Consider the following 15,852-nt stretch of genomic DNA (forward strand, 5'->3'; position numbering starts at 1 on the left):
ATATTGTTGTTAAAATAAAATATAAGAATATTGAGAACTTCGGTCTCGTGCAAAAGTAATGTCCACACATGAATAATCAACTTAAACAAAAATGCAAACATAATGTAAGATTGATGTTAACATTTTTAAACAAAAATAGATGCAGGTATTGTAATCAATGTAGACATTAAATTTATAATAACTAATTCTTGATGGGTACATGCATTTTATTTTATTTTGGTTTAAAATGTACATTGAGTTATATATCATATTGAAATGAAATGCATATGTACATATTGTTGTTAAAATAAAATATAGGAATATTGAGAATGTATTTTTTGAATATCATTTTCAGGTTCTTTTTTAAGTGTTGGGATCTGAAAATGTTAAATGATGAATGCGTGTGAGAGAGATTGAACAATATCTGAAGTAGTGCAATGATGATCAAACCGAGAAGAGAGACATAAATGAAGTGTGAAATGTTAAGAGAATAAATGTATCTTTTGAATATTTTAATTTGAATAAGTTGAATCATGAAAGCGTGTTGGAGATGAAACAATAAATGGAGTAGTTGAAATATCTAGACCAGTGCAATGATGATTATCTGGATCAGTACAATGATAATTATCTTGAGCAGTGCAAATAATAATGAAAAAATATTTATACAAAGGTGCACCATATTCGAATATCAGAAGAGATTAATGGATTATTTTAATATTTAAATCTCAATCAGTTGAATCATCAGAACACGTTGATTCCGAACAGTTCAAATTAATGGAGCAGTTCCATTATCTAGACAAGTGGTGCAATGATGATTCTCTGGAATAGTGCAAATAATAATTAAAAAAATTTATACATACATTTATTCAAATCTCGTATACATTATATAGATGTTATGCAAATACATTTCAAAATCTTGTCATTGGAAGTTGTACAGGATTTATTTAGTAATGATAACTTTAGATTTCCAATATGGTGCGATCTTTCGTATTTATTAAATCTTGGATTTTTGAACAATGATAAACTTTACATTAAATGATTTTGGTCCAAATATAAATCTTGCAAAACTGTAAATAGTTCTTATTATGATTTTGCATTTCTGAAAAGGAATTTTGGAAGGCTATTTGCGTAGGGAAACATGTTTATCAAATTATTTTAGAGTCCTATTTGCAAAATCTAATAATAAAATTAATCTACTTAATTTTGATGAATTGGATAATTGAATCTTAAAAAAAAATTAAAAGCAACGAAAAAATAATCGGTAGAAGTTTATTTTTATCGTTATATTATTTATATTACATGAGAGAAATATAAAAGAGTCAATTTTAAACATAACTATAATCTTAAATATAATTTTACTCAAAAATTAGTTACAACATCTCAATCCTCAATTTAAACATAACTATAAAGTTCATTTATTTTGTAGAAATTACCCCGAGAGAAGAGAGAAAGAGAGAGGGATGGTTGGATAATTTGCCAACTGGGAAGATGCACACTTTCAAATGTTTAAAAAGCCCTGAGAATAAAGGCAAAGGTAGATGGAAAATGGAATGGTTGGTCTTGTGCTATTGCAAATAAACCTGACACAAAAAGCATTGAATAATAAATTGTGGTAACTAAGGGAAAAACAATAATGATCCATCTTCAGATTATCCATGGTTCCACTCCATCGAAACAAACAGCAAACAAATAGCATAAATATTATAAATTCACTGTGCCAGGAATTAATGTATCCACATGGTATATTTTGATACCTGTGCCAGGAGTAAAATAAAAGTTAGGAGCAGTTGTAAAAAAATTTTCAGACATAACTCATATAATATCCGTGTCATAAAAAGGAGACCCAGTGAACATGCATCAGTGAAGATGAAAAATTGGTAAGTCAACACCTTTAAGGAAGTATAATCCCAATATACCAACTAACAAAAGTAAAATAAAATTGTTAAATATTAAAATTTTTCATGCGCTGGAATTGGCATGATGAGATAGCCAAACCACAGTCCTCCCCTTTCTTCTTTTCTCGCCTTTCCCAACCCCTCACTTTCTCTCTCTATATATACACCCAACACCATATCCATAAAATTATAACCTTGCAACATATCCCGGTCTCATCTATTAGAAGAGAAAAAAAAATGAGAGAATATTGGACCTCCCTAGCATCACTTTCTGGGTGTATTTACGTTCTATTGAACCACCTCCAAGAAGTGTGCCCCTGCCCCCTGAACCACATGTATGGACAAGGAGTCTCTGTCACACCACATAAGATTCCCTTCCACCTTGAAAAGAACAATGATATCAGTAAATAACTCTAGACTAATCCAACATGAGAGAAATAGTGAATTTTTTTGGTATCAAATTTAAGGACAAAACATATTAGAAAAGAATACCAAAATGAAATCATTTTTCTACCTAAATATGTTTACAAACAATTTGAATATCAAGTAACTGAACTAAAGTAAGTTAAATACCAGAAGTTATACCAGCTACCATCACCATCAAAAGTCCACAATTTGAAATCGATATATTATATGAAACATCTAAAGACATTATTAGAAAGCAAAAATTAACTACAGTAACAAATTAAATGCATATATTTTCAACTAAACCAAACTTACCCATAGGATATAAAACGTAAACATCAGATACGAAGTATCAAGATAATCTTCTTCTCCAGGTTTTGGTGTTAAAATCTATGAAAACAGTAAGTAAAGGTTAACAAAAGGAATTAGTAAAATTCATGATTTTGAGAAAAAAAAATTATACCACAAATACATATATAGGATTCTCATGAAAGAAAAACCCCATATTATGATAAGTATAACTTTAATCAGCTTGGAGAAAAATGAAGTTTGAAAGCATTACATACATACCAAGGACATACACTTCTTGCCCTCCAAATAATCTTGCAGGTACCTGGTTGACTGTAGTAGCGTTAGACAAAATCAAATTTGTTAATTAGTAACTCTTCCCTATTTCATATTCTTAAAGAGACTCCTAAGTAGATAAAATGAATAAGATTCTAGCCTATTTTTATTATATAACAATTGTAAATGACAACTAAAGTATATATTCAAAAGTTTTCAAATTTGTTAATAGTACAATAAAGATAATTAAAATGTATACCTATTAAAAGAACAATAACTTGGAATCATAGCTTAAAATATAGGCTACATACTCTTATGCAGAAGTTTTCTATCCATTGTCTTCCTAAAACTTCCAGTGCATGAAAGCTATCAAACAGGAAGAAGAATAACCAAGAAACAACAAAAAAAAAGTTAAAAACTTTAAAATTTAATAATCTAAACACATGATAGAAACATTCAAAAACTATCTCCCAAAAAATTTTACTCTTCAAGTACATGAAAGCCATCAAACAGGAAGAAAAATAAAAATAAAAAGAACCAAGAAGCAACTAAAAAGATAAGAACTTTAACACAGAAAAAAAAAGCATTCATCAAATCAAACAATAAATTGTAAAATGTACCTTTACATGCTATTTTAACACCTAAATACCATATCCCTTATGAAATATATATAAAGCACAAACCTTTGACCAACACAAACCTTTAACAATAAGAACACATACAAATGTTAAAAACATCACACTAAAATACATACATGGTCTGGAGAAACCAAGCACCAAGCACCAAACACCAACGTCCAAAACTAAGAAAACACAAATACGAAATAGAAAGGGTTTTTCATAAAGGGTTTTCATAATAGCCAACACAAACCTTATTTTAATCAGAAAGGGTTTTCTTCTCTTCCCTTTCGAACCACTGCGGCCATAGAACCACGATCTCTCCACCATCATCGCTCACGAAAGGAACCACCACTGCTCATTGTCATCGTTTTCCTTTTCGTTGAAATGTGCAAACGCAGCAAACCCGTGTTGTGGCCGATGAAACGATTTCTGAAAGAAGATAATGCAAAAATAAGCACAAAAAATAAAGAAAAAAAAAATGAAACTAAAGGATAATGGAGGTGAAACTAAAGGAGTCTCAGTACGGCAAAGGTCTGGTAGTGGGCAATTTTAGGGATGGAGTCGATTATGGTAGAAGATGAGTGAACATGGTGGTCGCGCAGTGAAGTCGTCACCTCCGCTGACCGTGGAGGCTCGTTGGACTCTCGTCGGCGTTTGAGTGAATCAAGAAGAGATTTTCTCCAGTGTTGGTTGTAAAGTGGAGAAGATGAAGGAGTGATTGGAGAAGAGAATGAGAAAGATTGGTTTTGGGGAGAAAAAGAGATGGAAGGTGAGGGGTTCTATGCACGGAGATTGATAATTGGTTTTTTTGTGTTAAAAAGGAGATTGGGAATTTGAGTGGGTTGTGCAAATGCCAAAGGAGCGGGAAACCGATTTGGGAACGTCCATCAATCCTTTCATTGTTGTCCTATCAGTGCAGCAGAGTATGTAAAGGAAAGAAAAGACAGAAAATTTCAAATTGAGTCAAGAAGCCTAAAAGATGAATCTCAATTTACGGAGAGCGGGAAGAGTTAAAATGGTTAAAAGAGGAGAATGACAAAAAACCCAAAAAAATGGACTGGTGTCAAAAATTTAAATATGGGTATAAGGGTCTTTTCCAGAGGTGTTTGTTTTCATATATTTTAGACTTCGTTAAATTTAAAAAAGAGAAAAGCATAATATTTGAAGTCCCCCTATGAATAAGTATCGTAACAGTAGATAATTCGGCAGCTAAGTCATATACTTATAGTATATGAATAATAGGAACAGATCTAATAAATAAACTTGATCTTCTAAACAAAATAGTAATCATAAAATTGGCAAGATTATGGTAACAAAATAGAGCTGTCTTGTTGCTGTAATGTAAGATGGACATTTGTCCTGCTTCTTATGCTCAAGCCCTCCAAGGGATATAATCTGCATGCACTTTCCACATACATTTTTCGCATGTCACAAAAAATCCAAACATAACTCACCTCTTCATTTCTCTCTTTATGTGTTGTTTTCTAATACCTCGATCCAGAACCTCAGCATTTGTCAACCGAAAAAAGAGAGAAAATATATGTAGTCAAATACCAACAAGAAACCAGTTCACATTACAAATTGTAAAATCTTTTTTGGCTCCGTAAATACTTCTCCACTTCCCTACATTACGTAGTGCTCTTGTTGTTTGTAACATAAATGAAATCGCAATCATTTTATTGTCAATTCAACGAAGATAAGCCTTGGATAGTATATGAAAGTGTTGCGACTAAATTTCCTCGTCTCCACCCCAATGACTTGATTTTAATCTACTGTAAATAGGGTAAATACTGAAGAGGTGGGAAATAGGTTGCATCAAGAAAGAACAGATTCTAATTGTTCACCAAATAGAAACAAATGCCAAAATTTAATATCTTCTGCAATCAATAGTTGTTCCAAGTTTCCACAACACAAGTAAACTAGTGAAATACTAAACAAATAAAGACCGAGCTAGCCTGATAACCAGTCTCAACTCTGTGAATCTGTTAACTCGAGAGTCAAACAAAAGGACTCGCATAAGTCATACTAACAATCTCACACACAGAAAAAGAAGGAAAAAAAGGCCCCAGGAGATTCAGGCAAATGGAAAAAAAAAACACAAATCAAATAAATGCTCAAAGTGGAACTCAACAGGATGAACAAACAAAAGTTGAACTTAATCAAAACAAACACTTAAGAACTTTTAATCATGAAAATAAATGACAGATGAAGCTATTCCAACTTTTAACCACCATTAAGACCTAAATCAGTTATCAGAAGTAAAATCTCTTAACCCTTAACCCTGCTGCAGTCTTCAGCATCATAACAATCTTTTTAGCCAAAAATAGATACGAGGTGATGTTTAGTTGAAACATTCAACATCTAACGTAAGAGTCAATGTTAGAACACATTTCTCCAAATTGGCAATCCAAATAAAATAGGTTGAACTTACACAATAGATGGGCCTATAAACGCAATAGGAGTATGTGCCTTCCGTATCAGAATCTGAGAATCATACTTCACCAACTAAATCCAAATGTTCATAAACTTATAACAATTATATGATTTTATGGAAACTCAAACATTTGGACTACGTAAAACTAAAAACCAAACTATTTAAGGATTCAAAGATAAACTGTTTCCTAGGTATGAGACAATTGTAAACAATAGAAAGGCACATCTTTGGCATTAATATTGGCACTAATTAGCCCACCCCTTCAAAATTTATTGGAAGGTAAAAGATAAAAATTGCAGAGAACAGTAATTCAAGTGTCAAAAGAAAAGACTAAATAATTTTTGAATGGATATTTTATGCCTCTTTCTGAACAAAGAAAATACAAAAGTTACTAACCTGTTCTGCATCACTTTATATGCCTCAGCCATGCACTTTTTTGCTCCTTTAAAGCACTATTCGCCATTTTTTGTACTTCTTATTTTTCAATATTAATTAACCATCTCCACTCAACGCATTCCTACACACTAAGCTTTGCTGTTGACTTTACTCCAAAAATTAATAGGGGTAGAGAATAACCCATTCTCTTACAACCCGATTTGGTGCCATGATCAAGTCAAAAAATGTCCAGTGAGAAGCACAATAATAGCTGAGAAAGCAGATTTTTATTTAGTGAAATAAAAGTTTGGTTGACAAGCAAATAAATAGACAGGTACAATAAAAAGACTTGCCAATGGGAACTGTGTCTATGCAATACATCAAGAGATTTCCACTTTTAATAACAAGATAAATTTCATATATTTGAGGGCAAAAAATTTTCCATATTTTTCTTGGAATCACAATATATAGTATTAACAAAGTTGCTCAGTAACCTGCAATTTCAGACTGAAACAAACATAAGCTGTGCGCACGATAATCATACATGGCCAGTTGGCCACAGTTCTAAGCGGGACCTGTGTCTATGCAATACATCAAGAGATTTCCACTTTCAATATCAAGATAAATTTCATATATTTGAGGCAAAAAAAATTTCATATTTTTCTTGGAATCACAATATATAGTATTAACAAAGTTGACTAAGTAACCTGAAATTTCAGACTGAAACAAAGTTAACATAAGCTGTTCGCACGATAATCATACATGGCCAGTTGGCCACAGTCCTAGGTTCTGGCTACAAGATCCTGGTATCCAACATCATTATTTACACCTATCATCAATATTTACTTTAAGGTGAATAACCTAAGTATCTCATATCATTTGGCAAATATCCAATTATTATAATCACATAATTCAGCTTTTATATTTTTCTACTTATGTTTGTCAGATCAACAGTCTCGATAGTTAAATCTCTGCAGCTCAGTATTTCAACAACTGAGACGCAGCTTTCCAGTAGCGGGTTACTTTAAGAAGTGAAGCCCTAAATAGTAAAAAACTAATCAAACGCTTCCACGTTTCCATGTTCCATAGATCAAATATCACAATAGACATTGAGATCATTTGAAGCGTTGCCAAGAGTTTTACTCTCAGCCTGTAATCCCATGGGGAGGAATGGGTGTTAAAAACTAAATAGCACAGATACTGACAAGGACACTAGACACAACATGAACACGACGTAATTTCAAAATGTAAGACACAACGACACATACACATTGCATCATTATGAATTATTTAAATTGACAATCAAGATTTGTATATTCAAAATCATCTATAAATAAGGTTAGTCAAATATAACAAATGAATCTAAACATATAGTCACCTATTACAAAAATGAATCTAATCCATCTATCAAATATCCAAAAAGCAGAAAGAGGATATAATTTATTTAAGAGATTTCATCCCCCTTGTGATCATCACCATTGAAAAAAAACACTTTAGTCAAAGATTCATTTAAAAAAAAATTAACAACTTCAAAAAATTTCACATTATAAAAGATATGATAAGAGAATAAATAAAAACATTCCTTGCAATACATATACAATCTAAATATTCTTGATTATACAGGATCAATTCCTTATATCTACAATCATAATACAAACTTACACAATAAGTTTGAGTTTCAGAAAATCACTATACTTTTCCTTATTAATATTGTGTTGAAGGCATGTCAGAATTATGTCAGACCTAAAAAAATGTTCTTTTAATTGGACACTTCACTACTGTGTCATACAAGTGTTTTTGTCCAATACATGTCGAACACAAGGACACACCATTTAAGAGGTGACACAGGTTAGAAACCTCTCCATGTGGAGTACTTTTGATGTAGAGGAGTTTGAAATGAACTAGAATAATTTGTAAGACATGGATAGAGATGAACAGCACTTTAGTAAATTGTCTCCTGGCATTTTTTTTTTTAAATTCACTTTATATTCCTGTTTTTCAGAATGCACAGAAAACTCCTTGACTGTTTTTATTCCTTAACTTATTGGTGATGCGCCTCGAGTTGGGTCTAGTTGAGGAGTTTACACAGGTCACAGAAAGACATGGATACGTGGTCACACAGGTTACAAATTATAAGAGTAGCCTGGCTAGCTTTAGCCCAAACACCCACCCCTAGTCACAAATGTTAAAAGGGATAATATTTCTTGAAAGTTGGAAAACAAAAATTGTGGTTGCTATTGTAGTTTGTACTTCTATAAAATGTATTGCATAGAGAGGTCTTAGGCGATTTGCAATAGATTGAAGGAAAACTTACTGTTATTGTTGTTTTGAGTGTTTGCAGTCATGCAAGATTGTCTTAAGAAACCATGAGCTACGAAGCACTAACACTTCAATTTGCTTCTAATGCATTTGTACCTACTATGTATCTGATATTGATACTTCACCAATGCAAATAGGTGAAGTATCCAAACCTATGAAGCACCAATCCTTCAATTTGCTTCACATATCAAATACTAATATTCTTAAGCACTTCACCAATATGCACTAATAAAATCATCATTTTGTGAAAATCTAATACATATGGAACACATAAAAATGCATAATATATAAATATATATAAATATACTCACAAATTAGCTTGTAAGGTGATACATGTCTTCCACTTGTATATTATAATTTACCCACATCTTTTGTCAACATTCAACCTTTAAGAAGCACCCTCATGCCAAAGATTGAACACCTTGAATATGAAATTAAATATTTACGAGTGGTCGGAGATAATGACCAACCGTGAGTGATATGATAGGTCCAACAACAATTGCTAAAAATAAGGGGGGAAAGGAAAAACTAGGTTGAGCAACAAACACTTGATGTAAATTGTTAGATCAAATGTTTATTACTGGGCCAAAAGTTATAGCTAATAGTCAGAACACATTTTTTTTCTAGCATAACAGCTCAAGCGTCACGAATCAATTGTGACTTGGTCCACCTAATCTTTGTCATAGGACAAATGATGCACCCAACAACAGTCTCCGCCTCACTAATTGTCCTGCGGGGAATTGAACTCTCTGATTGAGACTCAGCCCATCTAGCATATGCCACAAACAATTGATGCAATCTATAACAATCTCTCTCTCGATAATTGTCCTACTAGGAATCAAACTCGTGACCTTGATTTTGATATCAATTGTTAGATCAATCTCCTACCACAAGGCCAAAAGCTATAGCTAATCACAAGAGCACAACTTTTTCTACTTAAGAGTGTAATTGCCCAAGCACCATGATTCGATTGTAACTTATCCCACCTAACCTCTCACATAAACACAAATTCCACGCAAAAGAGCTTTACAAATAACCATCTTCAATATCTTCTTAAAATGTGAGTTTGAAACTAACATAAACCTACAAACCAATTTGTAAAATTAGGGGGGCCTCTCACTTGCATATTATATTATAATTTCACCATATCTTTAGTCAATATGAGATCTCCAACGAAAAACTTGTCCCTTAAAGAACCTAAACTGGAAATTGTTCCATCTACGAATGATTTCAACAAAAAAATTGAGATTGAACCACGGTAGTAAGTATCGTACGATTCACGATACAAAACAATTTAACAGCTCCACGATACGAATCGTTTGATGAATCGTTTTTGTTCATGTATCGTGTTCGTATTGTACGATTCGGACTTCGTATCGTACGATTCGGACTTCGAATCGCATGAATCGTTCTGAATCGATCCGAATCGTAGCATTCACCGACACAAATGTTCCTCACAATGACACCTCTCACGACCGCGATTCTTGCTGCAACACCTCTTGCGATGGCGTCGGCGGCCTCTCTCACGGTGGCGCCTCTTGCCGTGGTGTCTCTCACTACCCCGCGATGAGAGAGAAGTCAACAGACCTTGGCGGCAGCAACTCACATGGCATCATCGTATCTGACGGTGGCATAGCCTCAAAGATAGTCTTGTGCATATGAAAGACAGAAAACCCTAGGATTTTTAGTGGGTTGGAATTGGGCCTGTTTTAACCTAAATTTTAGCCCATTTGTTTAAAATATCTTAAAATCCAATAAGTAAATGGTAACTTCCACTAAAGTTATTGCATCCCAGAAAAAAAAGTGACTAAAGTTACTACTTCATCCCTAAAAAAGTTACTCTAGAAACTGTCACTACATCCAAAAACTTAAAAAAAGATAACTTTCAAAATGTTTACGAATCGTACGATTCACGATACGAGACGATTCACGATACAATAAATCAGCTCTCTGATACACGATACGATTCACGATTCAACTACCATGGACTGAACTAATATTCATATATCTAACTAATATGAAGTAATTTATGATAACCATGATATATATATATATATATATATATATATATATATATATATATATATACATACATATATACATATTGTATTTTATTTTAGTAATGTCAAACAAGTATGCTATTAATTTGGAGTTGTAGAATTACAATTATATATTTATCATGTCTTTTCAAATTTGAAATATGTATCCTACACATCATGTCCTATATACTTTTAGAATAATCAAATTGTTGTATAGAATACATAGACATATCATATCGATGCATCATGCACCATGAGTTATCTCATTCCATGTCAAGTGTATGTTGTATTGAACAAAGTTTGTAACTTGCCAATAGTAAAGAGGTTAGACCTAGAAAAATGAAATTATAAATGACTCTATCAAGCATAAAAAGTTGTTACAATCAGATTCTTCCTGTTTTCATCAACAAAGAGTATTAAATTACATAGAGATGGTTTTATTCTTTGTTATATGAGAATATTGAGAAATTTTTCTTCAAGCAATATAGTAATTGCAATTATCCTCAATGGATATATCTTCAACTCAAGCGTAATCCATTGTCAATCTAAAAAGCTTGTTGCTTCATTATCATAGCTGACTGGCTGCAATGGAGTATAAACACCAATGTCGTAAAAACCTTCATTGTCGTTAAGCATCATGTCATTCTTTTCATTCAACTATTAGAAAGTTAAGAGTAAGCGTAATAAAATTATAGTGACTTTGCTTTAAACCAGCTTTGGAAGAAGCTCCAAGTAGGTGCTGCACAATTATGCAGACAGATCACGGTTCTCCATAATTATGCAAATCAAGGTGCATGTAAGCAAATACACCATGACCAGAATATGAGATTTGAATGTATTTTTTTATGTAACATTGTTCACCAATACAGACAAATATACATGTATTATGTCAAATGCGTTATCAAACAAATTAAAATAACTATGGAATTAAAACAAAAATAAGTACATTTAACAACAGGATGATACTCAGCCTGTCATGAGACAACAGTAAAGTTGGAACACGGTAAAAAATGAACCTGCTTCTAAATCTCTTTTAAATCAAAATCCTTAAGAAAAGGAAGATTAATATGCTCATTCAAATAATAATGATATTATTACGACAGTGTCAATTAGTGGGTTAAAGAATTGAAAAAATAAAATCACCTGCTAAACTTTACTGTCAAAATTGAACTTTGCTTACTTGTAAGATGTTTTTCTTATGACCTTCGTAGCTTGACATTTACTGGAAAACTCTGATGTCAAAATTGAACTATGCGTACTTGTAAGTTGTTTTTTTTATGACTTTGTAGCTTGAAATTATGCATGCACAAATTAAGTAGAGTAAGCATGCTCAAATTATCCATCAAACGACTAAAATGTTGTCACTATTATTCATAGGATCTTATGAGATTCATTTCTATTATTCCTATGAAATTTGTGAATATTATCTAAAATGTCATCTAATGGAATTATGGAACTATAATTGTGTGCTTTCAAAGGTAGATAAGAAGGTTGTCCTTGAGCATTTTGATTGGCAGGAGAATAAAGTTGACACATTAAGAAAAGTAGCATTTGAGCTCCAAGATTTGTGCAAAACCGAAGTTTCATCCAATCACAGAAGCTACACACCAATCACCCCGCTTACATTGTGCTCAAAGCCTTCGCCAGCTTCAACAACAATGCACCATCATTGTCATGGCGGTGCACATGAGAACCAAAAACAGGAATACTTACACAAAGAAAGTAAGGTCTTGGATTTTAGTTGTGGGTAGCCAGATTCGGGAGTTAAGTGAGAGGACACTTTCTGTTTTACAAAAGTGGAGTAGCACAATTTCATTATTCAACCAATAATCATAATCTGTTACTTAATGTCATTTTCTTAAGAGGGTAAAAGTAATGCAAAATAATGGATTTGTATAAGATGAAATTCGAATAAAACACAAACGGAATGAGTATAATTTACTCTTTTACTTTTTATTATAAAAAACTGAAATAGAACAAAAATCACAAAAATTGAGAGGATTGGACAAAAGTACACAACAGAAAAAAACCAAGAAAAAGAAAATTTTGATGGAACAGAGCTGCTCAAACCCTTGACAATTGTTATGAAGTTTCATGTAGGATCCTCATGGACCTAGAAATAGAAACAATCCTTCTTGTGACCCATGGTGAAAGCAAGATGCAGCCTCTCAATTAGTGGACCTCACCAACAACTATTATAATCTATTATAATCCCCGAATAAAGACTATCTAATACTTAAAAGGAGCAAAGAGTAATTACGCGATATGACAAATTGACATCATTGCGTCTGTGAGGCAGCAGCTCCAATGAATTATTTAGTCATAGCATAGTCACAGCATACATTGGAATGTAAGGCAGCCACGTGTTAGTTTAACACAATCTGTGACCAGGGTTGAACAAAGTTAAAATAAAGAATGCAGGAAAAAAAAAAAACAAATGAAACACGAAGGGTACCATATGCGAGTACAAAAGACGGCGAATCCACCCTCAAATTTGAAAAAATAAGGTATAGTACTAAATATCTCCACCATTAAGCCAGGCTAATCATTTGGTTTTGTGAGACACTTACATTAGTTCCTTACTATTATAACTTATACAAATATATTTATAAAGCATACCCTATATAAATTGGGGCCGTAGTAGAAAATACTGAGATCAAAGCTATCGAATTGCACTACGAAGCTAAATTGCAAATTATCTGAGAGTAGGAATACTTCTTCAGTTATGAGATATTCAAGACTAGAACAACTAGAGAATGCAGAACAACAACAACAGCATCATGCTCATAAAATGTAACTGAAGATACATCTAACTCAAAATTCTAAGCCGGCCAGGAATGAGTAAAACGTATACCTCTTTATTTCTCTTTTTGCAAATCACTCCGTAGGAAGCCCGCTGCAAATTTTTCCATCCTCCAAAAGCTGATTAATCGCTGTTTTAAGCTTCTGATAATCATCAACAGTATTATAAACTTGATGAGATATCCGGACATAACCTGTTATATACCCATTCTTGTCCCTGGGATCCCTATCATCATTCCTCAAAACCTGGTAATATACAGGAACCTCAATTGCATGATAGACCCTTAGGTACGACCTTAACCGCAAGGCATCATCATCACTCATCACACAGAGCTTAGAAGGCAACCCCACCATAATCATGCTAGCGCACATCACAGGAGGCGACCCTAGAATCGTTCCCCAAGACTCCGCTAACATGGTCCCCATTTTCACTACCTCATCATGGTTCCTCTGCATGATCCCCGCAATCCCACCCTCGAACCGATTCACGAATTCCAAAATCGACGGCACAACAAGTTGGGGGCTATAGTCCCGCATCCCAACCCATGCACTCTCAACCGGTAACCCCTTTCCGTACTCCTGGGAAACGATAGGGTGGTGCACGTCGTTTGAATTCTCTTTACAGTATAAAAAAGCCACCGAAGGCGGAGAGAAAAACCACTTATACAAATTGCTCACGTAAAAATCAGCCCCAATTTCCTTCACGTCCACGGGCAAGCTTCCAATGGCGTGGGCGCCGTCCACGAAAACCTGTTCCACTCCTTGCTCTCTGCAAACCTTAATCAATTCGCGAACGGGGAGAACCACCGAAGGCATCGACGTTACGTGATCGATTATCGCTAACCTAACTCTTCCGCCGTTGAGTTTACCTTTCTCAATGCCTTTCTTGAACTCGCTTACGATTTCCTCGTCGGAACGCACCGGGAACGGGAGCTGGACCTCGACGACGGTGCCACCAATCGGAGTCACGTAGGCTTCGATGGACTTCTTTACGGCCTGGTAGGCACAGTGGAACATTATGACAGAGTCCTCTCGGCGAAAATGTCCGTGCACGAAGCGGCGGCCGATCTGCTGGAGGACGATGGCGGCGGCCGTGGTGGCGTTGTCGACGAGTGAGACGCGGTCGATGTGGTCGGCATTGATTAGGTCTGCGACTATGGCGCGCGATTCCAGGATGCCGCCGCGGAGCACGTTAAAGAAGAAGTCGTCGGGCTGCTGGAGAAAGCGGAGCTGCCATGCGGACTGCGCGGCGAGAACGGAGCGCGGGCAGCTCCCGAAGCTGCCGTTATTGATCCTAGCGACGCCACGTTGGTGGTGGGAGAATTCCTCGCGAATCTCGGAGTCAGAAATGGAGTGGGCGAGTTTGGGTTTCTTGGCGGCGCGATGGTTGGGCTCTACGGCGCCGTTTCGGTGGATTTGGTTATCCATGGAGGGGTTTGGGATGGGGTTATGGGATTGTGGAAGAGTGGTCATTGTTTGATTAATCGGAGGGTTTGAAGTTGGAGATAGCATCGCTGGGGTGAACAACTGGAGACTGAAGTGGAGAGTAGAGCGGTGAAGTTTGTCGTTCCTTTGCTCTTTTTTTCCTTCTTTTTCTTTTTTTCTAATTTTGTTTTTGACTACTAAGATTGCGTTGCCTTGCGTCCCTTCTTTTATATATTTTAAGAAGAAAAAGAGACGACCATAGCGTCTGCGTTTTGGTCTTCTGTTCCTGTGGCAGACCTATTTGGGACTTTTTTTTATTACATTTTACATATTCAGGGTTTGCAATGTGCAAAGAGTTACTCCTTTAAGATTACATCAACAAAGATTTTATTCAACTTTTAATAATCACCTTATTATGTAGTAGTTTCTCGTTCAAAACTGGAGTTCGTCGTCTAAACGATAACTCGTACAAGTACTTATCTAGGAGGATTTTTATACTCTCGCTTAGGCGAAACCCACTCACTTGGGCGAGAATATCAGATTTCCTCCACTGTTCAGGCACGCCAACACAAAGATTCATCAAGAGCAATGCATAGTATATGTTCATATCATTTTAAACACCATACAATCACCAAAAGCACGAAACAGAGCTAAAAAACAAACAAGATGCGTTAAAAGCACGAAACCCTAGCTTCCCTTACGTAGATAGATGCTAGTGGAAGAGCACAGGTGTCCAACAGAGTTTTACTACAGCTCCAGGAACAGAGTTGCGAGCTGGGAATACTAACACCAGAACCTAAACACGAGGTTACCACAAAGAATAAGCTGGAGAATAAAGAGTATGAGTCGAGAACTAACTTACGTGGATTAGGAATGGAGTTTGCTAGCTTGACACGAAATGGGATCAAACCCTAACAGAGCTCATTGTTGCTATTTTATGAGGGAGGAGGGGAATTGTTTTCTAAAAAGTGGTAAAATGAGAGGGTTAGGACTGG

The 15,852-nt window shown here is 34.8% G+C and overlaps 1 protein-coding gene across 12 annotated transcripts; it reads right to left on the reverse strand.

Moving 5' to 3' along the window:
• Window positions 1-1,482: 1,482 nt before the first annotated feature.
• LOC114192303 (L-cysteine desulfhydrase-like) lies at window positions 1,483-15,062 on the reverse strand. 12 transcript variants are annotated; one of them, XR_003606090.1, is made up of 6 exons: window positions 13,485-15,062; window positions 3,714-3,892; window positions 3,155-3,209; window positions 2,850-2,892; window positions 2,595-2,669; window positions 1,778-2,255 (listed from the first exon to the last, which is right to left on the reverse strand). XR_003606090.1 is itself a non-coding variant. In XM_028081990.1 (2 exons), the coding sequence occupies exon 1, from the start codon at window positions 14,942-14,944 to the stop codon at window positions 13,508-13,510; it is 1,437 nt and encodes a 478-aa protein (XP_027937791.1). In that variant the 5' UTR covers window positions 14,945-15,062; the 3' UTR covers window positions 10,748-11,212; window positions 13,485-13,507. The 12 variants fall into 12 exon arrangements, 3 of the variants coding, with proteins under 3 accessions (XP_027937791.1, XP_027937792.1, XP_027937790.1); XR_003606087.1 differs by having other exon boundaries at window positions 2,850-2,900; XR_003606086.1 differs by lacking the exon at window positions 3,155-3,209 and adding an exon at window positions 6,294-6,543 and having other exon boundaries at window positions 2,850-2,900.
• Between the last annotated feature and the right edge of the window lie 790 nt (window positions 15,063-15,852).

The sequence above is a fragment of the Vigna unguiculata genome, chromosome 7 (assembly GCF_004118075.2).
Source record: "Vigna unguiculata cultivar IT97K-499-35 chromosome 7, ASM411807v1, whole genome shotgun sequence".
In the NCBI taxonomy this organism is placed as follows: domain Eukaryota; kingdom Viridiplantae; phylum Streptophyta; class Magnoliopsida; order Fabales; family Fabaceae; genus Vigna; species Vigna unguiculata.

Coding starts and splice junctions, on each gene's coding strand:
- LOC114192303 (XM_028081990.1), bottom strand. CDS start 14,944: ATGCTATCTCCAACTTCAAACCCTCCGATTAATCAAACAATGACCACT.